This window comes from Chamaea fasciata, unplaced genomic scaffold (assembly GCF_029207755.1).
Source record: "Chamaea fasciata isolate MVZ Bird 193981 ecotype frontalis unplaced genomic scaffold, bChaFas1.0.hap1 SCAF_785, whole genome shotgun sequence".
Classification (NCBI taxonomy): Eukaryota; Metazoa; Chordata; class Aves; order Passeriformes; family Sylviidae; genus Chamaea; species Chamaea fasciata.
Window position 1 is genome coordinate 3,752 of NW_027094870.1, and position 27,274 is coordinate 31,025.

At 58.5% G+C, this 27,274-nt stretch overlaps 1 protein-coding gene across 1 annotated transcript in view; it reads right to left on the bottom strand.

Annotated features, from left to right (window-relative positions):
- Positions 1-312: 312 nt before the first annotated feature.
- The window catches only part of LOC136305916 (protein Wiz-like), a 34,713-nt gene continuing 7,751 nt past the window's right edge, over positions 313-27,274 (bottom strand). The window contains 13 exon segments of the mRNA XM_066209240.1: positions 313-1,382; positions 2,601-2,781; positions 3,670-4,062; positions 4,562-5,056; positions 5,924-6,460; positions 7,983-8,498; positions 9,753-9,868; positions 9,870-9,909; positions 12,733-13,125; positions 14,170-16,376; positions 17,067-17,127; positions 26,390-26,688; positions 26,741-26,849. Of these exon segments, the coding sequence (XP_066065337.1) occupies positions 1,229-1,382; positions 2,601-2,781; positions 3,670-4,062; positions 4,562-5,056; positions 5,924-6,460; positions 7,983-8,498; positions 9,753-9,868; positions 9,870-9,909; positions 12,733-13,125; positions 14,170-16,376; positions 17,067-17,127; positions 26,390-26,688; positions 26,741-26,849 (5,501 nt within the window). The 3' untranslated portion in view covers positions 313-1,228.

Consider the following 27,274-nt stretch of genomic DNA (forward strand, 5'->3'; position numbering starts at 1 on the left):
AGATTCCCCTGGATCTCCCCCAGATTTCCCTGGATTTCCCCAATTTCTCTGGATTTGCCCCCAGTCCCACCATTCCAGGCAGGCAGAGACTCCGTTTTTTTCCCGGGAATTCATTTCCAGAAGAATTTAATCCATCGTCCCCCAGTCCCGGGTACAGGAATCGTCCCGAAAAACGTGGAAATAAAATTAAAATAAAATAAAATAAAATAAAATGAAATTAAAAAATCAGGGGGAAAAAAAAAAAAAAAACAACAGGAAAAACCAAATATTTAATTCATTAAAATTCCTTCCGAAAATCCGGAAGTTTCGGGATTCCCAAATAAAAACGGATCTTTTCTTTATTTGGTTTTTTCTCCTTTAGTTTTCTACACAAATCTAGAGTTTAAAAAAGTCGGGATGAAGGTGGGGGGAGGGAAAAAAAAACCGGGAATAAAACCAAGAACGACCAAAAAAAAAAAAACCAAAACGAATTTTTTTTAAAAAAAGGGAATTTGGGGTAAGAACGGAGCCGAATCCTCCCGGGATTTTGGGGATTCCCGCAGGAATTTTGGGAATCAGCAGCGGGAGGGAGGAAAAAACGGGAATTTTGGGAACATGCAACCCCGGAAGTGAGGGAATTCCGACATCTACGGGGCCACTAAAAAAAAAACCAACCAAAAAACCAAAATAAAAGAAAAGGGAGAAGAAAAATGAGGAATTTACAACTTCCCGAGGGTTCAAAATGTACAAAATCCACAAAGTTTTGCCCGGGAATTCCGGGAATTCCCTCCCCGAATGAATCGCCGCCGGGAACGGGCGGCGCCGACGGTTCTTTGGGATAAAAAAAAGGGAATTTTTTTTTTATTATTTATTATTTTTCCCCCTCCCCCCTCCAAAAAAAAAAAAACCCCAAAAAACAAAGGTGGAATTTTGGGATTTTCCAGCCCCTTTTTTTTTTGTTTTGTTTTGGGGGGGAATTCCCGGTGGGAATGGGGAGGATCCAGCTCCGTGTAGTGCTTGCGGTGAGTGCCCGGGGCCGCTCCTCGCTCTCCCAGGAAAAAACAGTTCTCAGGGGGGAAAAAAAACCCCCAAACCCCAAAATTAAACCCCCCCGAGGAGAATCCGGCGGGAATTTTTGGGGTTTTTTTTTCCCCCCTTTTTTTGGGATTTGGGGGGTTTTTTTTCCCCCCTTTTTTTTTGGGGAATTTTTTTTTTTTTTTTGGGAAAAAATGAAAATACAAAAAGGGATTCAGGGAGCCTCAGCCAGGGCCGGCGGCTCCGGGGGCGCCTCGCTCCGGCACGGATCGGCCTTGGAGAAATTCATGTCCAGGATGTGACGCTGCAGGTGCCGCACCCACTCCTCCTGGATGGACAGGGGGCCCTGGAACTGCACCTCGCAGAACCTGCAGAACAAAAACCCGGCCGGGGCCTCAGGCACCTCGCGGGCGCTGCTGGGGGCTGGGGGGGTTGGGGGGTTTTGGGGGATTTTTTGGGGATTTTTTGGGGATTTTTAAGGGATTTTTTAGAGATTTTCAAGGGATTTTTGGGAGATTTTTAAGGGTTTTTTTGGGATGATTTTGAGGGATTTTTTGGGGATTTTTTAGAGATTTTTAAGGGATTTTTTTAGGGATTTTTTGATGATTTTAAGCAATTTTTTTGAGATTTTTAAGGGATTTTTTGGGGGATTTTAAGGGATTTTTAAGGGATTTTTTGACGATTTTAAGGGATTTTTTAGAGATTTCTAAGGGATTTTTTTGGGGATTTTAAGGGATTTTTTAGAGATTTTTAAGGGATTTTTTTAGAGATTTTAAAGGATTTTTTGGATGATTTTAAGGGATTTTTTGGAGATTTTTTTTGGGATTTTTAAGGGATTTTTGGGGGGGATTTAAAGGGATTTGAGGCAGGAACAGAGGCAAGAACCGGGACAGAAGAGCAGGAAAAGGAGGGAAAAGAGCAAAGCCCCGGGATGGGAGAGCGGGAAAAGGAGGGAAAAGAGCCGGAACCGGGGATGGGAGAGCGGGAAAAGGAGGGAAAAGAGCCGGAACCGGGGATGGGAGAGCGGGAAAAGGAGGGAAAAGAGCCGGAACCAGGGATGGGAGAGCGGGAAAAGGAGGGAAAAGAGCCGGAACGAGGGATGGGAGAGCGGGAAAAGGAGGGAAAAGAGCCGGAACCGGGGATGGGAGAGCGGGAAAAGGAGGGAAAAGAGCCGGAACCGGGGATGGGAGAGCGGGAAAAGGAGGGAAAAGAGCCGGAACCGGGGATGGGAGAGCGGGAAAAGGAGGGAAAAGAGCCGGAACCGGGGATGGGAGAGCGGGAAAAGGAGGGAAAAGAGCCGGAACGAGGGATGGGAGAGCGGGAAAAGGAGGGAAAAGAGCCGGAACCGGGGATGGGAGAGCGGGAAAAGGAGGGAAAAGAGCCGGAACCGGGGATGGGAGAGCGGGAAAAGGAGGGAAAAGAGCCGGAACCGGGGATGGGAGAGCGGGAAAAGGAGGGAAAAGAGCCGGAACCGGGGATGGGAGAGCGGGAAAAGGAGGGAAAAGAGCCGGAACCGGGGATGGGAGAGCGGGGAATCCGGGCCAAGCGCCCCCAAGGCCGGGAGAGCGCCCAGAGCCTTTCCCCACCTGCACTTGAGCGTGTAGATGTTGCCCACGAACTTGACGAGCGAGGTCTGCGGCGGGCGCGGCACCAGCGCGGGCACCGGCCGCACCCGGGGCGGCGGCGGCCGCGGCTCCGGCAGCGCCCGCGGGAACTCGGCGCCGCCCGGGCCCGGCTCCAGCGGCCGCGCCTGCCGCCGCTCGAACTCTGCGGACACAGGAACGGATGGCTCATTCCCATTCCCAATTCCCAAATCCCATTCTCGTTCCCCATCCCCAATCCCATTCCCATTCCCCATTCCCATTCCCCATTCCCGTTCCCCATTCCCCATTCCCATTTCCATTCCCATTCCCCATTCCCAATCCCCATTCCCATTCCCCATTCCCAATTCCCATTTCCCAATTCCCAATTCCCAATCCCCATTCCTAATTCCCAGCCCCACTCCCAATCCCATTCCCATTCCCCATTCCCAATTCCCCATTCCCCATTCCCCATTCCCAATTCCCCATTCCCCATTCCCCATTCCCCATTCCCAATTCCCATTTCCCAATTCCCAATTCCCAATCCCCATTCCTAATTCCCAGCCCCACTCCCAATCCCAATCCCATGTTTTCCCCCCAAACCCACACTCACTGCTGAACTTTCCCCTCTGCTCCTCCACCTTGACCACCCCGGGCAGCGCCGTCCCCAAACCCCATTTCCCCACACTTCCCATTCCCAAACCCCATTTTTTCCCCAGATTTCCCCATTTTCCCCACCCCAATCCCCATTTTTCCCCACATTTCCCCACATTCCCCACCCCAAATCCCCATTTTCCCCACCCCAATCCCCATTTCCCCCCCAGTCCCCACCCCAATCCCCATTTCCCCCCCAGTCCCCACCCCAATCCCCATTTCCCCCCCAGTCCCCACCCCAATCCCCATTTTCCCCACCCCAATCCCCGTTTTCCCCACCCCAATCCCCATTTTTCCCCACATTCCCCACCCCAATCCCCACATTTCCCACCCCAATCCCCATTTCCCCACACTCCCCACCCCATTTTCCCCCAAATCCCCGTTTCTCACCCCGATCCCCCCGGATTCCCCCACCACTCACTGCTGAAGTTCCCCCTCTGCTCCTCCACCTTGACCACGCCGCTCAGCGCCGTCCCCAGCGCCCGCTCGGCGCCGTCCAGCCCTTTGCCGTCGCCGAGGCCGTTCCCGGCACCGGGGAAGGGCCCCGGCGGCTCCCGGCGCGGCTCCCGGTGCTGCTGCGGCATTCCCGAGTTCCGGAATTTCTTGGAGAAGGGCCGGCCCCCCTGGATGTAGCTGCGGTAGGCGCCGGCTTTGTGGGGCCGGTGCCGGATCCACTCGCGCAGGGTCTCGATGGGGGAACCGTTCACGCACCACTCGGTGACGCCGAACTGCCGCAGGTGGGCGCGGGCGTGGCTGGCCAGAGCCTTCCTGTTCTCAAAGTACAGCCCGCACAGCTCGCAGCACGCCTCTGCTGCTGGCCCCGTCCGAAAACGGGGAAAAACGGGGAAAAACGGGGGAAAACGGGAATTAACAGCGGGAAAACGGGGTGTGGACAGTGCCCAAAGCGCCGCAGGTGAGCGCGGGCGTGGCTGGGCGGGGTGGGATGTTCTGGAAGTGTCGAAGCCCAGCTCGAAGGCTTTGTGCTTGGCCTCGCCGTGGGACCCCAACCCATCCCAAAAATCCCCAAACCCATCCCAAACCATCCCAAAACCCCAGAATTCCCAGGAATTTCCCCCCGGCACTCACAGGCCTTGTCGTGCAGCGCCTTGGCCTTGAAGCCCAGCTCGAAGGCTTTGTGCTTGGCCTCGCCATGGGACCCCAACCCATCCCAAAAACCCCCAAACCCATCCCAAACCATCCCAAAACCCCTCAAACCCATCCCAAACCATCCCAAAACCCCCCAAACCCATCCCAACCCATCCCAAAACCCCAGAATTCCCAGGAATTCCCAGGAATTTCCCCCCGGCACTCACAGGCCTTGTCGTGCAGCGCCTTGGCCTTGAAGCCCAGCTCGAAGGCTTTGTGCTTGGCCTCGCCGTGTCCCCCCAGCCTGTCGTCGCCCAGCGGCCTCTTGGCGGCCAGGAAGGGCCCGGGCGCGTTCTTGGCTCCCAGCGGCGCCAGGGCCAGCGCCGGGCCCGGCTTCCCCGGGCGCCCGCCCAGCGGGGCCAGGGCCAGGGCGGGGGGCAGCCCTTTGCCGGGGGATTTGGCCTCGGGCCCCTCGTCCCCCAAAAGCTTCGGGGCCGGCTCGGCGCCCGGGGGAGCGGCGGGCTCCTTCTTGATGAGGCAGGGCTTGGATTTCTTCCTGAGGATCTCGCGCAGCGTGTCGATGGGCGAGCCGTTCACCGACCACTCGGTGACGCCCATCTGGCGCAGGTGGGAGCGGGCGTGGCTCGACAGCCCCTTGCGGTTCTCGAAGAACTCCCCGCAGAACTCGCAGCGGATGTCGCGCACGGGGTCGGCCCGCGAGGCTGAGGAGGGAGGAAATCCGGGCGTTGGGGATCTCAGCGAACGGCCCCGGGATGAGATTTTTGGGTCTCCAAAAGCCGCGGGAGGAGCTCGGAGCGTCGCTGAAATCCCCGGGACGAGCCCCGAGGCGGAGGATGTAACGCGCCGGGTCGGCCCGGGAGGACGGAGAGGGAAATTCTGGGGTTAGGGAGGGATGGGAACCTCTGGGATGAGACTTTGGGTCCCAAAATGCCGGGGATGGACCCCCGAGCACCCAAATCCTCGGGATAAACCCCAAAATCCCCAAAATCCTCGGGATAAACCTCAAAATCCCTGAAATCCTCGGGATAAACCCCAAAATCCCCGAAATCCTCGGGATAAACCCCAAAATCCCCGAAATCCTCGGGATAAACCCCAAAATCCCTGAAATCCTCGGGATAAACCCCAAAATCCCTGAAAGCCTTGGGATAAACCCCAAAATCCCCGAAATCCTCGGGCTAAACCCCAAAATCCCTGAAAGCCTCGGGATAAACCCCAAAATCCCTGAAAGCCTCGGGATAAACCCCAAAATCCCCGAAATCCTCGGGCTAAACCCCAAAATCCCTGAAAGCCTCGGGATAAACCCCAAAATCCCTGAAATCCTCAGGATAAACCCCAAAATCCCTGAAATCCTCGGGATAAAGCCCAAAATCCCTGAAATCCTCGGGATAAACCCCAAAATCCCTGAAAGCCTCGGGCTAAACCCCAAAATCCCTGAAATCCTCGGGATAAACCCTAAATCCCTGAAATCCTCGGGATAAACCCCAAAATCCCTGAAATCCTCGGGATAAACCCCAAAATCCCCGAAATCCTCGGGATAAACCCTAAATCCCCCCAATTTCCAGACTCACAGAGGTTGAGCGGCGCCATCTCCTCGTGCGCGGCCCAGGCCGGGTCCGGCGGCGCCGCCGCCTCTCCGGGATGGATCCCAGCTCCTCCTCCTCCTCCTCCTCCTCCTCCAGCAGCCATCAGCTCCCGCTTGATCTCCACCCTGAGCTGATCCTGCTTGAGTTTCCTGTGCAGGGAGGGAGCGGAGAGCCCCGGGAACACCTTCCTGGCCGTGGGAGGGGGCGGCGAGGCGGCCGAGCCGGGCGGGCTGAGCGGCGCCTTCTTGCCGAGGCCGGCCACGTGCAGCTCCGCGGCGGCGCGCGGCTCCAGGGGCGCCAGGCCGGCCAGCAGGCTCTTGGCCAGGGCTTTGGGGTGAGGCCCGGAGCGGCGCCGCGTCAGGATCTCGCGCAGCGTGTCGATGGGGGAGCCGTTGACGTACCACTCGGTGACGCCCATCTGGCGCAGGTGGGAGCGGGCGTGGCTCGACAGCCCCTTGCGGTTCTCGAAGAACTCCCCGCAGAACTCGCAGCGGATGTCGCGGCACGGCTCCGAGCCCGAGGCTGGGGACGGGCAGAGAAGGGGTTAAACGGGGCCGAAAGCGGAACTCGGCACAGGAAGGGTTAAAGGGTGCCAGAGGTCGGGGGGGTTTCAGGGAACGGGATAAGGGAACGCTCCGGTTCATCTCCAGGCTGTGCGTCCGCCAGGAGGAGGAGGAGGAGGCAGGAGGCGCCCACGCGGGCTCGGCGGGAAAAACTCCAAAACCGCCAAAAAACGCCAAAAAACCCCAGAAAACAACAAAAAACCCCAACAAACCCCAACAAAACCCCCAAAAAACCCCAGAAAACCCCAAAAAACCTCAACAAAGCCCCCAAAAAAACCAGAAAACCCCAAAAAACCTCAACAAAAACCCCCCAAAAAAACCAGAAAACCCCAAAAAACCTCAACAAAAACCCCCCCCAAAAAAAAACCCCAAAAAACCTCAACAAAAACCCCAAAAAACCCCAGAAAACCCCCAAAAACCTCAACAAACCCCCCCCCAAAAAAACCCCAAAAAACCTCAACAAAAACCCCAAAAAACCCCAGAAAACCCCCAAAAACCTCAACAAAAACCCCCAAAAACCCCAGAAAACTCAAAAATCCCCAGAAAACTCAAAAAAGTCAAGAAAACCCCCCCAAAAAACCAGAAAACCCCAAAAAACCTCAACAAAACCCCCCCCCAAAAAAAACCCCAAAAAACCTCAACAAAAACCCCAAAAAACCCCAGAAAACCCCCAAAAAACCCAAAAAATATCAACAAAAACCCCAAAAAACCCCAGAAAACCCAAAAAAGTCATGAAAACCCCCAAAAAACCCAGAAAACCCCAAAAAACGTCAAGAAAAACCCCAAAAAACATCAAGAAAAACCCCCAAAAACACAGAAAACCACTCAGAAACTCGCTGAGGTTGAGCGGCGCGTCGTCGTCGGGCCCCCACTGGTGCTCGGCGGGCAGCGGGCTCAGCGAGAAAACCCCAAAACAATGCCAAAAAAACCCCCCAAAACCCCAAAAAACCCCAAAAACCCAACAAGAAACCCAGAAAACCCCCAAAAAACCCCAAAAACCCAACAAGAAACCCAACAAACCCCCCAAGCCAAGGAGGGCCGCGGCACTCACTGAGGCTGAGCGGCGCGTCGTTGTCGGGCCCCCACTGGTGCTCGGCGGGCAGCGGGCTCAGCGAGAAAACCCCAAAACAATGCCAAAAAAACCCCCAAAAAACCCCAAAAAACCCCAAAAACCCAACAAAAAACCCAGAAAACCCCCAAAAAACCCCAAAAACCCAACAAGAAACCCAACAAACCCCCCAAGCCAAGGAGGGCCGCGGCACTCACTGAGGCTGAGCGGCGCGTCGTTGTCGGGCCCCCACTGGTGCTCGGCGGGCAGCGGGCTCAGCGAGAAAACCCCAAAACAATGCCAAAAAAACCCCCAAAAAACCCCAAAAAACCCCAAAAACCCAACAAAAAACCCAGAAAACCCCCAAAAAACCCCAAAAACCCAACAAGAAACCCAACAAACCCCCCAAGCCAAGGAGGGCCGCAGCACTCACTGAGGTTGAGCGGCGCGTCGTCGTCGGGCCCCCACTGGTGCTCGGCGGGCAGCGGGCTCAGCGCCAGCTTGGCTCCCTTCTCCTCGGCGCCTTTGGCGCCCGGCGAGGCCGGCAGAGCCGGCGGCGGCGCCTTCTTGACGCCGGGAGAGCCCGGCGGGGCGGCGGCGGCGGCGGGAGGAGGAGGAGGAGGAGGAGGAGGAGGAGGAGGAAGGGCTTTGGAGAAGCCGGGCGGGGATTTGATGGCTTTGTTGAGGGAGCCCTCGGGCTTGTGCGGCGGCAGCAGCGGCCGCGGCGCCGGCGGCTCTTTGGCGGGAGGTTTCTTGGCCAGCGGCGAGGGCCCCGAGCCGTCGCCCTTGGGTTTGTGCCGCACCAGCTCGTACAGGAGGTCGATGGGAGCGCCCGAGCTCTCCGACTCGGCCACGCCCAGCTGGCGCAGGTGGGAGCGGGCGTGGCTCGAGAGCCCCTTGCGCGTCTCGAAGCAGGCGCCGCACACCTCGCACGTGGTCAGGCTGGGGGCTGGGAAAACGGGGAGAGAACGGGGAAAAACGGGAAAAAAATTCAGACAACGTTCAGTTTTACAACACAGAGAAGAAAGGGAGTCAAAAATCCCTTGGGATCAGTTCCTGGATTGCCATGCAAATGGAGGAAAACAGGGAAAAACGGGAAAAAATGGGATGAATCCAATGGCAGAACACAGAGAAACTACAGGGATTGAAAGTTCCTCGGGAGACGTTCCTGGATTACCATGCAAATGGGGGAAAACAAGGAAAAATGGGAAAAAATGGGATGAATCCAATGGCAGAACACAGAGAAACTACAGGGATTGAAAATTCCTTGGGAGACGTTCCTGGATTCCCACCCAAATGGGAGAAAACAGGGAAAAATGGGGGAAATCAGGGAAAAATGGGGGGGAAACAGGGAAAAGGGCGGAAAAAACAGGGAAAATGGGGACAAAACAGCGAAAAATGGGGATAAAACAGGGAAAATGGGGAAAAAACAGGGAAAAAATGGGGGAAAACTGGGGAAAATGGGGATAAAACAGGGAAAATGGGGAAATCATGGAAAAATGGGGGGAAAACAGGGAAAAATGGGGGGAAATGGGGGAAAAACAGGAAAAATGGGGGAAAAACAGGGAAAAAATGGGGGAAAACCGGGGAAAATGGAGATAAAACAGGGAAAAGTGGGGATAAAACAGGGGAAAGTGGGGATAAAAGAGGGAAAAGTGGGGATAAAACAGGGAAAATGGGGATAAAAGAGGGAAAAGTGGGGATAAAACAGGGAAAATGGGGATAAAAGAGGGAAAAGTGGGGATAAAAGAGGGAAAAGTGGGGATAAAACGGGAAAGTGGGGATAAAACAGGGGAAAATGGGGATAAAACAGGGAAAATGGGGATGAAAACAGGGGAAAGTGGAGCTAAAACGGGGAAAGTGGGGATAAAACAGGGAAAAGTGGGGATAAAAGAGGGAAAAGTGGGGATAAAAGAGGGAAAAGTGGGGATAAAACAGGGAAAATGGGGATGAAAACAGGGAAAGTGGGGATAAAAGAGGGAAAAGTGGGGATAAAACAGGGAAAATGGGGATGAAAACAGGGAAAGTGGGGATAAAAGAGGGAAAAGTGGGGCAAAAATCCCAGGACAAACCGAGTCCCAGGGCGAGAGGAAGGAGGACGGACAGAAGGGGAATTCCAGGAGCTCTGACCCCTGCCCGCCCCGAGCAGGAACCGCCCCCCCTCATTAGCGGCCCGTTAATTAAGCGCCGGGGGCCGGCTCACCTTTGGAGTCCGGGGGCTCGGGCCGGCCGCCGGGGGGCTCCGGGGACACCTTGGGGCCCAGGCGCGGCGGGGGGCGGCTCCAGCGCCGCTTTCTTGGCCATGGCGGGGGCGGACGTCACCTCCACGGCCACCAGATCGTCCTCCTCGGGGGCCAGCACTGCCGGGACAGCGGGCACTCAGGACCGCGGGCGGGCGCCCCGGCGGGAGCCGGGGGAGCCGGGGGGAGCCGGGGGGATTTGGGATGATCCGGGGGGATTCGGGGGGGATTTGGGGGGATTCGGGGGGATTCGGGGGAGCCGGGGGAGCCGGGGGGATCTGGGGGGATCCGGGGGGCATTCGGGGGGATCCGGGGGGATCCGGGGGGGATTTGGGGGGATCCGGGGGGATCCAGGGGGGGATTCGGGGGGATCCAGGGGGATTTGAGATGATCCGGGGGGGATTCGGGGGGATCCGGGGGGGATTTGGGGGGATCCGGGGGGATTTGAGATGATCCGGGGGGATTCGGGGGGATCCGGGGGGGATTCGGGGGGATTCGGGAGGATCCGGGGGGGATTTGGGGGAATCCAGGAGAGACTGGGGGAATTTGGGGGGATACAAAGGGGATTTGGGATGATCCAGGGGGGATTTAGGGGGATTCGGGGGGGATTTGGGGGGGGATTCGGGGGGATTCGGGGGGATTTGGGGGGATCCAGGGGGGGATTCGGGAAGATCCAAAGGGGATTGGGGGAATTTGGGGTGATCCAGGAGGGATTTGGGGGAATTCAGGGGGGATTTGGGGGGATCCAGGAGGAATTTGGGGGGATTCGGGGGGATCCAGGGGGGATTTGGGATGATTCAGGGGGGATCCAGGTGGGATTTGGGGGATCCAGGAGAAATTGGGGTGACCCAGGTGGGATTTGGGGTGGCCCAGGTGGGATTTGGGGGATTTGGGATGATCCAGGGGGGATCCAGGGGGGATTTGGGATGATCCAGGGGGGATCCAGGGGGGATTTGGGGGATCCAGGAGAAATTGGGGTGACCCAGGTGGGATTTGGGGTGACCCAGGTGGGATTTGGGGTGACCCAGGTGGGATTTGGGACGATCCAGGGGGGATCCAGGGGGGATTTGGGGCCAGGCACAGGGAGAGGTGCCCGGTCCCCGGGGGAGGGGACACACAGAGGTGGCATCTGCCAGCAGGGAGGGCACAGGCGGAGTGACAGGTCCCGGAGGGGAGGGGACAGCGGGAGGTGACATCAGCGAGGGGACAGCCGTGGCGGCATCTCCCCTCGGGGCACGGGGCCGGTGGCAGCTCCCTGCGGGGAGGGACAGCGGGAGGTGACATCAGCGAGGGGACAGCCGTGGCGGCATCTCCCCTCGGGGCACGGGGCCGGTGGCAGCTCCCTGCGGGGAGGGGACAGCGGGAGGTGACATCTCCCCGAGGCAGGACAGGTCCCTAAGGGGGAGGGGACAGCGACAGGTGACAGCGGGGCCACAGGGCGCTGGCAGCAGCCGGGGCGCAGGGCCGCTGACACTTCCCTGCGGGGACGGGACGCCGGGAGGTGACAGCACAAGTGACAGGGACGAGCCGGGGCCATCCCGGAGTCTCCCAGGGGACCGAGAGGAGGGGACCGGCCCGGGGACACCGGGCCGGGGACACCGCGGGCTGGCAGCCCCGGCAGAACCGAGCCGGGCCGGGCCGGGCCGAGCCGGGCTGCAGGAGCCGCGCCCCCCCGGCCCGGAGCCCCCGGGAACCCCCCGGGAAGCCCCGGGAAGCCCCGGGAAGCCCCGGGAAGCCCCGCCCGGCGCCGGTGCCGTCCCGGCACGGGCATCCCGGGGGTCCCGGCGGGGACAAAGCGGGGCCGGGACAAAGGAGGGCGGCGGCCCCGCTGCCGCCGCGGCCCGGCTGATCCCCGCGGGGCCGTCCCCCGGCGGCCGCGGGCCGGCCCGGAGCGGCCCCGGTGCGGCGGGAACCGGGAGGGGACACCGGGAGGGGCGGGGGGGGGGAGGGGGCGATACCGGGTGAGGGGAAGGGGGGGGGCGGCGCGGGTGGGCCCGGGGCGCGGCGGGAAGGAAAATGGGCGGGAAGAGGCGCTCACCCGGCTCGGGCGCGGCCGGGGGCTCGGGGTCGCCGTCCCCGCCGCGGTCGCGGTCGCGGGGCCGCGGAGCCGCCGCCGCTTTGGTGACTTTGGGCGGCGGGGAGGCGGCGGCCGAGGCCGAGGTGGAGGCCGCCATCTTGGGCACGGCGCACGCGGGCCGGCCGCCAGGGCGGCGGGGAGAGCGCCGAGCGAGCGGATGGCGGGGAGAGAGCGGCGCCGCCGGCCAGGGGAGAGCAGCCGAGCGCCGAGATGGCAGAAGGGGGAATTTGGGGGAGATTCGGGGAAAATTGGGAATTTGGGGGAGATTCGGGGAAAATTGGGAATTTGGGGGAGATTCGGGGAAAATTGGGAATTTGGGGGAGATTCGGGGGGAAACGTGGGGATTTTGGGGGAGAAAAGGGGGAATTTGGAGGTGAAAAGGGGAGATTTGAGGAACTTGGGGGGATTTCAGGGAATTTGGGGAATTCTGAGGGGGAAAAAGACGAATTTGGGGGGGGGAAAGGGGGATTTGGGAGAGTGTTTTTGGGAAAAGGGGGAATTTGGGTGCGGGGATTGGAAATACCCTGGATTTTGTGGATTTGGGGGGGGGGGGTTTCAAACGTCCGGGATTTTGTGGATTTGGAATGAAAACATCCCGGGTTGTCAACAGCAAATCCCCCGGAATCCCAACCCCCGGATCCAGGGGGGCGCCTCCTTCAGCCCCCAAATCCCAAAATGATCCAAAAATAAACCGAACTCCCCAAAAATCCCGAACCCCGGATCCAGGGGGGGCTCCTCCTTCACCTCCCCAATCCCAAATTTATCCAAAAATCCCCCAAAAAATCTCCCCAAATCCCCCAGAATCCCTCCCCCACCCCTCCATTCCCAAATCCCCAAATCCCCGATTTTTCGGGGGGCTCACTCACCGTCCCTGTGGGGCTGCAGCAGCTCGTCCCCAGCCCAGCCCTGGGGGAAGGCTGACCCCAGGTGCGTCCCCAGGTGTGACCCCAGGTGTGACCCCAGGTGTGACCCCAGGTGCGACCCCAGGTGCGCCCCCAGGCCCGTGCCCAGGTCGCGGTGCGGGTCCCGGTGTCCCGGCGGCGGCGGCAGCAGCGCCCGGAGCAGCGCGGGGTGCCCCGGGGCCGTGGCCAGCAGCTCCTTCAGGATGTTGATGGGGGACACGGTGAGCTCCCAGTTGGTGATGCCGAAGTCGCGCAGGTGGGCGCGGGCGTGGCTCGAGAGCCCCGCCCGGGTGTCGAAGCCCGCCCCGCAGAACTCGCAGCGCATCAGGCTGAAGGTGCCCGGGTCGAAGTTGGCCACTGGAAGGCAGGGGGAGGGGTCAGCGCTGGGGCCAGGGCCGCCGGCATCCCGAAACACCCAAAAACGCTCCACCGGGATCCCGAAACACCCAAAAACACTCCACCGGGATCCCGAAAATCCCAAAAACACTCCACCGGCATCCCAAAACACCCAAAAACATTCCACCGGGATCCCGAAAATCCCAAAAACACTCCACCGGGATCCCGAAAAACTCCACCGGGATGCCGAAAATCCCAAAAACGCTCCACCGGGATCCCGAAAAAATCCACCAGGATCCTAAAAAACCCCAAAAAAACTCCACCGGGATCCCGAAACACCCAAAAACATTCCACCGGCATCCCGAAAAACTCCACCGGGATCCTAAAAAACCCCAAAAAAACTCCACCAGGATCCCGAAAAACCCCAAAAAAACTCCACCAGGATCCCAAAAAGCTCCACCAGGATCCCAAAAACCTTTTTGGTCCCTAAAAGCAGGAATTCGGCACAAGCTCCTAAAAATCAGGAATTTGGTACCAAGGAGCAGAAATTTGATACCAAAAAAGCAGGAATTCTGTACAAACCCCCAAAAAGCAGGAATTTGGTACAAAAAAATCAGGAATTTGGTACCAAGGAGGAGGAATTTGGTACAAAAAATCAGGAATTCGGTTAAAAAAATCAGGAATTTGCTACAAATAATCAGGAATTAGGTACCAAAAAGCAGGAATTTGGTACAAACCCCCAAAACGTCAGGAATTTGGTACCGAGGAGCAGGAATTTGGTACAAAAATCAGGAATTTGGTACCGAGGAGCAGGAATTTGGTACAAAAATCAGTAATTTGGTACCGAGGAGCAGGAATTTGGTACAAAAATCAGGAATTTGGTACCGAGGAGCAGGAATTTGGTACAAAAATCAGGAATTTGGTACCGAGGAGCAGGAATTTGGTCCAAACAAGCAGAAATTTGGCACAACCCCCTCCCCCCAGCCCCCGAAATCCAGGGATTCCGCCGCCGTCCCCTCCGCCCCCAAAGAACCAACCCCCAGAGCCCAGGCCTTCGATACAAACCACCTTTTTTCTTCTTCTTCTGGAAGGAGAACCTCTGCTCGATGGCCTTGACCTCCTCGGCGGAGATGAAGTGGCGCACGTTGTAGCTGACGCCGACGCGGTTCAGGTGGCCGCGCACGTGGTTGGCCAGGCCGATGCCGTTGTGGAAGCGGTCGGGGCAGTAGGGACACCTCCGCTCCTCGTTCTTCAGCAGCGTGGCCTCCTCGGAGCCCAGCAGCTCCTCCAGCTCCAGCGGGGTGGTCTCCAGGGGAGCCTCCAGCAGCAGCACGTCCAACGGGAGAGGTTCCTCCAGCAGGAAATCGCCCGCGGCGAGGAGCTGCTGCTGCTGCGGTTGTTGCGGTTGTGGTTGTTGTTGGGGTTTCTTCTTCTTCTTGAGGGTTTTGGGCCTCTTGGCGCGCGGGGAAACGTCCCGCAGCAGCACCAGGGGCACCGTGGTCCTCAGCTGGCGCCGCTGCTCCTCCGAGGCCACCGCCGGGTCCGTGGCCCTCAGCGTGGGCCCGAAGGTTCTCTTGAGCTCCAGCGCGGCTCGAGGGACGCTGATGGTGCTGCTGGTGGTGCTGGTGGTGGTGGTGTCACCCAGCTCCACGTCGTCGTCGTCGTCGTCGTCGTCGTCGCCCTCAGGCCACCGCCGGGGCGGCTCCTCGGCGTCCCTGTCCCCTTGCAGGGCGCTGGCCGCTCTCTTCCTCAGCAGGGACGAGGAGAAGCCGGAGAAGGTCGGGCTCTGGCGCGTCGGCGCTTTCCTGGCGTGCCGGAAGCCTCGCGGCTCCCTCCTGGCGGCCCCCTGGCCGCTCTTGTCGCACCTGGGCTGAGATAAGGTGAAGGCGGGCGTGGCCGGCTCCAGGTGGGAGGAGCTTTCCCGGGGCGGGGCCGGGAAAATCCGCTCGGTTTTAGCGAAAATCTCGGCGGGGCTGTAGGAGTCGCGGCTGGTGCCGGGCTGGTTGGGATCCTCCTGGAAAACCTCGGGCTGCCAGGAGAAGTGGGAGTGGGCGTATCTCAGGTGCTCCTTGAGGACGTGCTCGCTGGGCGCCGGGAAGCCGCACAGGGCGCAGGAGCTCGGCGCTTTGCCGGCCGCCGGCAGCTCCTCGCCGGGGAAGGCTTTGTAGGCGCCCTGCGCCGCCGCGGCGGCGCCGGCGTCCCCGAAGAGGCCGGAGGAGCCCCTGGCGGCGCCCTCCTTCCTCTCCTTGACGTGCATCTTGGCGTGCTGCACGAAGGTCTTGGAGGAGTTGGTGCCGAAGACGCACTTGGGGCACTGCAGGCGCGCCTCGCGGCCCTCGTCGGCGAACTCGTCCAGCTTCTGGATCTCCTGCAGGATCCTCTGGCGGGACTCGCGGTGCAGGCGGCGGTGCCGCTCCAGCGAGGCCGCGTCGCCCAGGGCCCAGCCGCACTCGCCGCAGCGGAAGCGGCGCCGGCCGGCCGGGGCGTCGGCGCCGCGCTCGGCGCCGCGGTTGTGCTGCAGCATGTGCTCCAGCAGGTGCTCCTTGCGGCGGAAGTAGATGCTGCACTCGATGCAGGTGAACACGCTGGGGTTGTCCTCCTCCTCCTCCTCCTCCTCCTCCTCCTCCTCCTCCTCCTGCTCCTCCTGCTGGGGCTGGTGTTTGGGCTCGTCCAGCAGCACGCCGCAGACGTAGGAGCCGCAGGGCAGCAGCCGCTCCACCGAGTCCTCGGCGTTGACCGTCCACGACTGCTTGGCCGGCACGTCCAGCGCGGGCGGCGCCCAGCGCGGGCGCGGCTCCGGAACGTTCCGCCGGCAGCTCTCCGGCCCTTTGGTTTGACCCGAGCCGGCTGCTACATCTGGCGCTTGGGGCAGGTCCTGGAAGGCCGGGCCGAGGTCCTGGAAGGCCGGGCCGGGGCTGCCGGGGGCTCCGGAGATCCACTCCAGCCTCTGCGGGCCGCGGCGGCGTTTGTCCGGCGTGCCGGGCCCCTCCGGCCGCTTTGGTTCCTTGCGGGGATGCTGCCGCTCCGCGGCGGCCTCGGGGGAGCGCCCGGCGCCGTCGGGGGCCTCGGGGCGCAGGCGGATCAGCCGGGGCTCCGGGGAGAAGGGGGAGCGCTCCCGGGAGTCGCCGGGGCGCGGCAGCGTCTCTAAAGTGCTTTCCTGCAGTGCCGGAGCGGCCGCCGAGTCCCAGCACGCGGCCGCGGCGGGAGCGTCCGGCCGGAGGAGCGCGCGCGGGAAGGCCGGCGGCGCCGCCCCGTCCTCGCCGTCCCCGGGGCTGGAAGGGAAACGCGCGGTGAGGAACGGGAATTCGGGAAAGGAGCAAGGAGCGGGCAGCGCCCCGAACGAGCCGGCGGGAGTTCCGGGCGCTTCGCACGCCGCCCGGGCGGGAAGGGGGATTTGGGCGCCGGAAACGGGAATTTGGGAAAAGGCAACCGGGATGGGCCCGGGGGAACTGGGATGGGTCCGAAGGGAACTGGGATGGATCCGAAGGGAACTGGGATGGATCCAGGGGCACTGGGATGGATCCAAAGGGAACTGGGATGGGCCCGGGGGAACTGGGATGGATCCAAAGGGAACTGGGATGGATCCAGGGGCACTGGGATGGATCCAAAGGGAACTGGGATGGCTCCAGGGGCACTGGGATGGGTCCGAAGGGAACTGGGATGGATCCAAAGGGAACTGGGATGGATCCAGGGGCACTGGGATGGGTCCGAAGGGAACTGGGATGGATCCAAAGGGAACTGGGATGGATCAAAAGGGAACTGGGATGGGGCCAGGGGCACTGGGATGGCTCCGGGGGCACTGGGATGGCTCCGGGGGCACTGGGATGGCTCCGGGGGCACTGGGATGGCTCCGGGGACACTGGGATGGATCTGGGGGCACTGGGATAGCTCCGGGGGCACTGGGATGGCTCCGGGGGCACTGGGATGGCTCCGGGGCTCCCGGCCGTGCCCCGGGGACTCACCCGAGCTGTGTGCGCTGTGCCGCGGCCGGGACGGCTCCGGACAGGTCGGGGTCGGGCTCATCTGGAAAACAACCCCGGGGTCAGGATGCTCCAGGGAAAACCAGAGCTCCGGGAGCGTTCCCAAAATTCCCAGAGCTCCGACCCCAAGTCCCGGCTCTGTGACCCCGAAATCCCGGCTCCACATTCCCAAAATCCCCGGTCTGTGACGCCGTTATCCCGGATCCGGGAGCGGTCACCGGTGGGTGGGGCTCAAATTCAACCCAACCCAACTCAAGAAAACCCAACTCAACCAAATCCAACTCAACCCAACTCAACTCAACCAAACCAAATCCAACTCGACCCAACTCAACCAAACCCAACTCAACCAAACCAAATCCAACTCAACCAAACCCAACTCAACCCAACTCAACCAAATCCAACTCAACCAAACCCAACTCAACCAAACTCAGCCAAAGTCAATTCAACCAAACCAAATTAAACCCAACTCGACCCAACCAAACCCAACCCAACTCAACTCAACCCGACTCAACCCAACCAAACGAAACCCAACTCAACCAAACCCAAACTCATCCCAACTCAACTCAACCAAACCCAACCCAACCAAATTAACTCAACCCAACCCCACCCCAGGGCTTCCAGCCGTGGACGCCGCGGCCTTGGGGGCGTTGCCAGCGCCAGGAGGAATTCCACGATGGAAACTCTCAGCCACGGAACAATTCAGGTTGGAAAAGAAGAATCACGGGAAGGTCTCGGGCGGGAGAGACCTCCAAGATCAAGCCCAACCCTCGCCTGCTCACCCAGGAGCACGAGACGCCCCAAAATTGGGAGTTTCCGGCCCAAAATCCCTCTGGAAACACGGGGAAGGGGGAATTCCACTCCCCACATCCCAGCCCGGCCCCAAATCCACCCAAAGGCCCCAAATTTGGCTCCTCCGGCTCCGGCGACCACCCAGGGCGGGTCCGACCAAAGGTGCCCGGGGCCGGTAACGCCGACAGCGCCGGGGAACGAGCGCGACCGAAGGAGAAAACCACGGAAATTCCACCCCCCCAAAAAAAAAACCCCAAAACGGGCAAATGGAACTCCCTCCTTCCGCCGTCCACCCGAAAGAAATTCCCACCGAAAGCCGGGATGGAGCCGGGGCCGTGGGATTGCCCTGGGATGTCCCCGCGGGAGCAGATCCATGGGGGATCCGGTGACGTCACAGAACTGATCCCAAATCAACCCGGGATGTCCCCATTGGAGCAGATCCATGGGAGAGCCGGTGACGTCACAGAACTGATCCCAAATCAACCCGGGATGTCCCCGTTGGAGCAGATCCATGGGGGATCCGATGATGTCACAGAACTGATCCCAAATGAACCTGGGATGTCCCAGCGGGAGCAGATCCATGGGAGAGCCGGTGACGTCACAGAACCGATCCCGAATCAACCCGGAACGTTCCCATTGGAGCAGATCCATGGGAGAGCCGGTGACGTCACAGAACCGATCCCGAATCAACCCAGGATGTCCCCATTGGAGCAGATCCATGGGGGATCCGATGATGTCACAGAATCAATCCCAAATAAACCTGGAACGTCCCCATTGGCGCAGATCCACGGGGGATCCGATGATGTCACAGAATCGATCCCAAACGAGTCCTGGAACGTTCCCATTGGAGCAGATCCAGGGGGATCCGATGACGTCACAGAATCGATCCCAAATAAACCTGGAACATCCCCACTGGAGCAGATCCACGGGGGATCCGATGACGTCACAGAATCGATCCCCAACGAGCCCTGGACGATCGGTGCCCGCCAAAGCCGGCGGAGCCTCCCCAGCTCCGACTCCGGAGGAAATCCATGGAAAACGGGAGCAGATTCCTCATCCCTCCGCTCACCGGGGGCTGCAAAAACCCCCGAGGGGCCGAACCCAGCCCGGGGCGGGGATCCACGGGATCACCCGGCCCTCCCAGGATTTCCCGGATTCCCCTCAAGAAACGGCCCCGAAACTCGGATCCACTCGTCCCTCCCGAGCTTCTCCCGGCTCCTCTCTCCCCGGAGCAGCTGCTGCGCCGCTTTTCCAAGAAAAATGAGGCCCCGGGCTGGGGCCGGCTCCAGGAGGAGCAGCCGCGCCCTCGCAGCGACCGCGGGAGCTGGAAAACGTCCCCGGGGGTTTTGGGATGTGGAAAACGTCCCCGGGGGGTTTTTGGGATGTCGCCAAAGGGGTTTGGAGATCCCTGATCCGGGAGAAACGTCCCGAGGGAGCTGGAAAATGTTCCCACAGATTTTTTTGGGAGGCGGAAAATGCTCCCAGGGATTTTTGGGATGTGGAAAACCTTCCCAGGGATTTTTGGGAGCTGGAAAATGTCCCCGGGGGGTTTTGGGATGTGGAAAACCTTCCCAGGGATTTTTGGGATGTGGAAAACGTCCCCAGGGATTTTTGGGATGTCGCCAAAGGGGTTTGGAGGTCCCTGCTCCGGGATGAACACGGAGGGCAGAGGGAGATCTCTGGGATCTGGGAAGGATTCCACGGGGGTGGAATCGCTCCAGGAAAACGTCCCAATGCCCCGCTCCGGATTCCAGGAAAATTCTGGGGGAAAAAAAATAAAACAACAACAAAAAAACCCCAAAGTTTGGAGAAGTTTTGGGTGGGGGAGGAGGGAGAAGGAGGGGGATGGGGGAGCCCAAAAATTCCAGGGAAATCCCAGGAATGGGGAGGGAGGAAAAAAAACGAACGTCAAAAATCCCTGGAAAGCTCCAAAAAAAAAAAAAACCCCAAAGGGAAAAAAAAAAAACCAAACTAAAATAAAATCCGGCCGCGGTTTGGCACCTGCGGCTCCCGGGGAGAGGGAAAAGCTGGAAAAGCTCCCGGAAAACTTCCAGGAAAAGGGCCAAAAATGATGTTTCTGTCCCCAAAATAATGAGAGGTCGGAGTCGCTGCAGCTTCCCGAGCCCCAGAGCCGCTGCGGGAACGGTGGGAAAGGGGCTGAAAATCTCCTCGGAAAAGGACAAAAGTGGGGAAAGAGCCCAAAAATTCCCAAAAAAAAGTGGGGAAAGAGCCCAAAAATCCCTTTTAAAGGGACCCAAGTGGGAAAAGTGCCCAAAAATCTCCTGAAAAAGGGACACAAATAGAAAATGAGCCAAAAAATTCCCTAAAAATGTGGGGAAAGAGCCCAAAAATCCCATTTAAAGGGACATAAGTGGGAAAAGAGCCCAAAAATCCACTAAAAAAATTTAGAAAGGAGCCGAAAAATCTCATTTAAAAGGGACCCAAGAGGGAAAAGAGCCCGAAGTCCCCTAAAAAATTGGGAAAAGAGCCCAAAAATCCCCTAAAAAAGTGGGAAAAGTGCCCAAAAATCCCATTTAAAGGGACCCAAGTGGGAAAAGAGCCCAAAAATCCCCTAAAAATGGGAAAAGAGCCCAAAAATCCCCTAAAATTGGGCGAAGAGCCCGAAATCCCCTAAAATTGGGCGAAGAGCCCGAGGGCGGAGGATTTTCCCTCCGGGATAAGCGCTTTTCCCTTCCTGGCCCCGCCCTGCCTTTGATCCACGTGGTTTTCCAGGAACAACTCCCGGAATTCCCTTTTCCATCAATCCTCCCGGCAGCTCCGGAATTCCCGGGGGGAGCCTTGCCCTGACTTTCCCTTTTCTGGGGTCGTTTTTTGGGAATTTGGAACGATTTTCTCCCTCCCCCCAGGATTTAGGGAAATCCGCAGCGCCGGGTCCGTTTTGGGGTGAAATTTGGGGGAATTGGGGGAAATCCTTGGGGTTCATCCTCCTCCCTTTTTAGGACAGAAGCCAGCGGCCAAGGAATTTTCTTTATTCCTGATTTTGCTGTTAATCCACGGAAAATTCCCCGGGGGTTTTTTTCCCCCCCAAACGTCATTTTTTTCCAAGCAGGAAATAACGGCCACCCCCAGGCCCCCAAAGAAAAATTTTATCCCGAAATTCCCGGGGAAGAACAACATCTGTTGCGATTTTTTCGGGATCTGGGAAAGGATGGGGAGGCAGGGAAAAGCCACCACAAGAAATGGAATATTGTGCCCCCACAGCAACCAAAATCTGGGATTTTACAGCCCAAAATCTGGGATTTTACAGCCCAAAATCTGGGATTTTACAGCCCAAAATCTGGGATTTTACAGCCCCAAAACTGGGATTTTACAGCCCAAAATCTGGGATTTTACAGCCCAAAATCTGGGATTTTACAGCCCCAAAACTGGGATTTTACAGCCCAAAATCTGGGATTTTACAGCCCCAAAACTGGGATTTTACAGCCCCTAAACCCACAATTTCATAGCCCCCAAAAACTGCAATTTTACCGCTCAAACCCCAGAATTTTACAGCCTCAAAACTTGAATTTTACAGCTCAAAACCCACAAACTCAGGGGCCCAAAACCCGAATTTACGGGGCAAAAACAGGGATTTTTGACCCAAAACTCGAATTTCCGGTGCAAAAACGGGGATTTTTAACCCAAAACTCAAATTTATAGCCCAAAAATGGGGATTTTTGACCCAAAACTCGAATTTCCGGCGCAAAACCGGGGATTTTTGACCCACAACCCGAATTTACGGCGCAAAAACGGGGATTTTTGACCCAAACCTCAAATTTATAGCCCAAAACCGGGGATTTTTGACCCAAAACTCGAATTTCTGGCACAAAACCGGGGCTTTTTGACCCAAGCCCCAGAATTGTAGACCCCAAATCCCCGGAGTGACGCGGCCCGGCCCCGCTGGGATTCCCGGGGGCGCCTTTGCCGTCCCTGCCCCACTCTGGGCAATCCCAAATCCCCGCGGTTATTGATAACGCACGGCCCCGTTCCCACATTCCAGATTCCAGGTTTGGGATTTGGGATTGGGGATTTTGGGATTTGGGGGCGGTATTTATAACCCGGGCAGGACGGGCACGGTGGCGGATGGGATTTGGGGTAAAGAAATCCCAAACTGTTGGGATAAAAAAATCCCCAAAATTGGATCCGGACCTCATGGACCCCAAACAAACCCCAAACCGACCCCAAACAAACCCCAAACCGACCCCAAACCGACCCCAAACAGACCCCAAACCGACCCCAAACTGACCCCAAACCGACCCCAAACAGACCCCAAACCGACCCCAAACTGACCCCAAACAGACCCCAAACAGACCCCAAACTGACCCCAAACTGACCCCAAACCGACCCCAAACAGACCCCAAACCGACCCCAAACAGACCCCAAACTGACCCCAAACAGACCCCAAACAGACCCCAAACTGACCCCAAACCGACCCCAAACCGACCCAAACAGACCCCAGACCCCAAACTGACCCCAAACCGACCCCAAACAGACCCCAAACAGACCCCAAACCGACCCCAAACTGACCCCAAACTGACCCCAAACCGACCCCAAACAGACCCCAAACAGACCCCAAACCGACCCCAAACTGACCCCAAACTGACCCCAAACTGACCCCAAACCGACCCCAAACCGACCCCAAACAGACCCCAAACAGACCCCAAACAGACCCCAAACAGACCCCAAACAGACCCCAAACCGACCCCAAACTGACCCCAAACAGACCCCAAACAGACCCCAAAACTGACCCCAAACAGACCCCAGACCCCAAACTGACCCCAAACTGACCCCAAACCGACCCCAAACAGACCCCAAACTGACCCCAAACTGACCCCAAAACTGACCCCAAACTGACCCCAAACTGACCCCAAACAGACCCCAAACAGACCCCAAACTGACCCCAAACAGACCCCAAACAGACCCCAAACCGACCCCAAACTGACCCCAAACCGACCCCAAACAGACCCCAAACAGACCCCAAACTGACCCCAAACAGACCCCAAACAGACCCCAAACCGACCCCAAACTGACCCCAAACCGACCCCAAACAGACCCCAAACAGACCCCAAACTGACCCCAAACAGACCCCAAACTGACCCCAAACCGACCCCAAACTGACCCCAAACAAACCCCAAACCGACCCCAAACAAACCCCAAACCGACCCCAAACAGACCCCAAACCGACCCCAAACCGACCCCAAACCGACCCCAAACAGACCCCAAACAGACCCCAAACAGACCCCAAACCGACCCCAAACCGACCCCAAAGAGACCCCAAACTGACCCCAAACAGACCCCAAACTGACCCCAAACTGACCCCAAACAGACCCCAAACAGACCCCAAACTGACCCCAAACCGACCCCAAACCGACCCCAAACAGACCCCAAACAGACCCCAAACAGACCCCAAACAGACCCCAAACAGACCCCAAACCGACCCCAAACTGACCCCAAACAGACCCCAAACAGACCCCAAACAGACCCCAAACAGACCCCAAACAGACCCCAAACAGACCCCAAACTGACCCCAAACAGACCCCAAACAGACCCCAAACAGACCCCAAACTGACCCCAAACCGACCCCAAAGCTCACCGGGATGTTTCCCGATGCGATCTGGGCTTTGGGGACACCTGGAGCTCTCGGCTCACCCCACAATCCAGGACAAAGTTCATCCTCCAGGGTCGGAGCAAGCAGACCCCAAACAGGGCTCCAAACATCCAAAACACCCCAAACACGGCCCCAAAGACCCCAAACATGGGCCCAGACACCCCAAACACGGCCCCAAAGACCCCAAACGCCCTCAGTGACCCCAAATACAGCCACAGACACCCCAAACATGGGCCCAGACACCCCAAACACGGGTCCAGACACCCCAAACACGGCCCCAAACACCCCAAACACAGCCCCAAACACCCCAAACGCCCTCAGTGACCCCAAATACAGCCACAGACACCCCAAACATGGGCCCAGACACCCCAAACACGACCCCAAACACCCCAAACATGGGCCCAGACACCCCAAACACGGCCCCAAAGACCCCAAACACGGCCCCAAACACCCCAAACATGGGCCCAGACACCCCAAACACCCCAAACATGGGTCCAGACACCCCAAACATGGGTCCAGACACCCCAAACACAGCCCCAAACACCCCAAACACCCCAAACACGGCCCCAAACACCCCAAACATGGGCCCAGACACCCCAAACACCCCAAACATGGGCCCAGACACCCCAAACACGGGTCCAGACACCCCAAACACGGCCCCAAACACCCCAAACATGGGCCCAGACACCCCAAACATGGGCCCAGACACCCCAAACATGGGCCCAGACACCCCAAACACGGGTCCAGACACCCCAAACATGGGCCCAGACACCCCAAACATGGGCCCAGACACCCCAAACATGGGCCCAGACACCCCAAACATGGGCCCAGACACCCCAAACATGGGCCCAGACACCCCAAACATGGGTCCAGACACCCCAAACACGGGTCCAGACACCCCAAACATGGGCCCAGACACCCCAAACATGGGCCCAGACACCCCAAACACGGGTCCAGACACCCCAAACATGGGCCCAGACACCCCAAACATGGGCCCAGACACCCCAAACATGGGCCCAGACACCCCAAACATGGGCCCAGACACCCCAAACGCCCTCAGTGACCCCAAATACAGCCACAGACACCCCAAACATGGGCCCAGACACCCCAAACACCCCAAACATGGGTCCAGACACCCCAAACACGGGTCCAGACACCCCAAACATGGGCCCAGACACCCCAAACACCCCAAACATGGGCCCAGACACCCCAAAAATGGGTCCAGACACCCCAAACATGGGTCCAGACACCCCAAACACGGCCCCAAACACCCCCTGACCCCAAAAATGGGCCCAGACACCCCAAACACAGCCCCAAACACCCCAAACACCCCAAACACCCCAAACACAGCCCCAAACACCCCAAACACGGCCCCAAAGCCGCCAAGGATGGCTCCAACCACACCCAGTGACCCCAAACCCGGCTCCAGCCCCCCCGACCACAACCACAACCCCACCCTGAGCCCACCCCGACCCCAAACCTGCCCCCAACCAGCCCCGCCCACGGCTGGGAGAGGGAGAAGGGTGTGACCGCGATGTCACCAGGAGAACCGAGAGTGCCGCTGAGGCGACAACGGCGTCACCGAGAGAACGGAAAATGTCACCAACGGAACGACAGCGTCACCCAGAGAACCGAGAATGTCACCCAGAGAACCGAGAATGTCACCAAGGGGACCAACAATGTCACCAAGGGGACAACAGCGTCACCAAGAGAACCAAAACCATCGCCAAGAGAGCCAAAACCATCGCCAAGAGAGCCAACGCCAGGAGAGTCAATGCCAAAAGTCAACACCATCACCAAGAACCGACACCAAGAGAGCCAAGACCGTCTCCAAGAGTCAACGCCAGGAGAACCAACACCGAGAGCGAACCAACGCCATCACCAAGAGAACCAACAGCATCACCGAAACAACCAATACCAAAGCAACCAACAGCATCACCAAGAGGATCGACACCATCCCGGAAACAACCAACACCATCACCAGGAGAACCAACACCAAGAGAGAAGCAACACCATCCCCGAAACAACCAACGCCGAGAGACCCAACACCACTGCCAAGAGCGTTGGTGTTGGCATCGTCACCTGAACAACCAACACCACCATCGAGACAACCAACAACGTCAACGAAACGGCCAACGTCACCGCTGAAACGGCTAACGCCGAGAGAGGGCCAACGCCGTCACCGAAAAGACCAATGCCATCAGCGGAACAACCAACGCCGAAACAACCAACGCCATCAGCGGAACAATCAACGCCGAAACAACCAACACCATCAGCGGAACAACCAACGCCGAAACAACCAACACCATCACCAAGAGAGCCAACGGCATCTCCAAGACAACCACCGCCAAAACAACCAACGTCATCGCCAAAACAACCAACGCCATCGCCAAAACAACCAATGCCATCACCAAAACTACCAACATCACCAAAACAACCAACATCTCCAAAACAACCAACTACATCACCAAAACAACCAACACCATCACCAAAACAACCAACAACGTCTCCAAAATAACCAACATCTCCAAAACTACCAACAACACCAAAACAACCAACGCCATCACCAAAACAACCAACATCATCACCAAGTGAGCCAACGTCATCGCCAAAACAACCAACGCCATCACCAAGACAACCAGCATCACCAAAACAACGAACGGCGTCACCAAAACAACCAACACCATCACCAAGACAGTCAAAATCATCTCCAGAACAACCAACACCGTCACCAAAACAACCAACACCAAAACAACCAAGGCCACCACCAACACATCCAACGGCATCTCCGAGAGAGTCAACACCGCAAGAACCAACACCATCTGCAAGCCAACGGCCCACCCCAAACCATCGCGGCTCCACCGCCCACAAGCCCCAAGCGCCGGCACCGGCGCCCCCGGCCACTCACCGGCCTCGTGGTGAGCCTCCAGCGCCACGTCGGGCTCGTGGCGGGCCAGCGAGGAGAAGAAATCGGGCTCCTCCCGGGGCTCCTTCCCCTCCCGGCTCCCGGCGGCCGCCGGCGGCTCCTCGGCGCCGTAGAACCCCGCCGGCTCCTCCTCCAGCTCCGTCCCCGCCGGCGCCCCCCCGCGGCTCCGCCGGCGGCTCCGCGGCGGTTTTGGCGTCCCGCGGGAGGAAGCCGCGGGGCTCCGGGTTGGGCTGAGGGGGCATGGGGAGCTCCGGGACGCTCCTCTCCATGCCGGGGAGCCGCTGCTTGCCGACGCTGCTGCTGCTGTTCCTGCACCTGCTGCGGATCCCGCACCTGCTGGTGATGGTGATGGTGGTGATGGTGATGGCGGTGCTGGCGCTGCTCCTGCAGGGCCGCTCGGGACGGAGCGCGGCGCCGGCACTGCAGGGACTGCCGGCACAACCTGGGGGAGAGAGGAAACGACAGAGAGCGTGAGGGGAACACCAGGGGAAAAGGAGGAGAGAATTGAGAGAAAACCAGGGGGAATGAGAGAAAAACAGAGAAAGGGAGGAGAAAATGAGGAGAAAGTGAGGAGAAAACCAGGAGAAAACCAGGAGAAAACCAGGAGAAAACCAGGAGAAAACCAGGAGAAAACCAGGAGAAAACCAGGAAAAAAACAGGAGAAAACCAGGAGAAAACCAGGAGAAAACCAGGAGAAAATGAGGAGAAAACCAGGAGAAAACCAGGAGAAAACCAGGAGAAAACCAGGAGAAAACCAGGAGAAAACCAGGAGAAAATGAGGAGAAAACCAGGAGAAAACCAGGAGAAAACCAGGAGAAAACCAGGAGAAAATGAGAGAAAAACAGAGAAAGGGAGGAGAAAATGAGG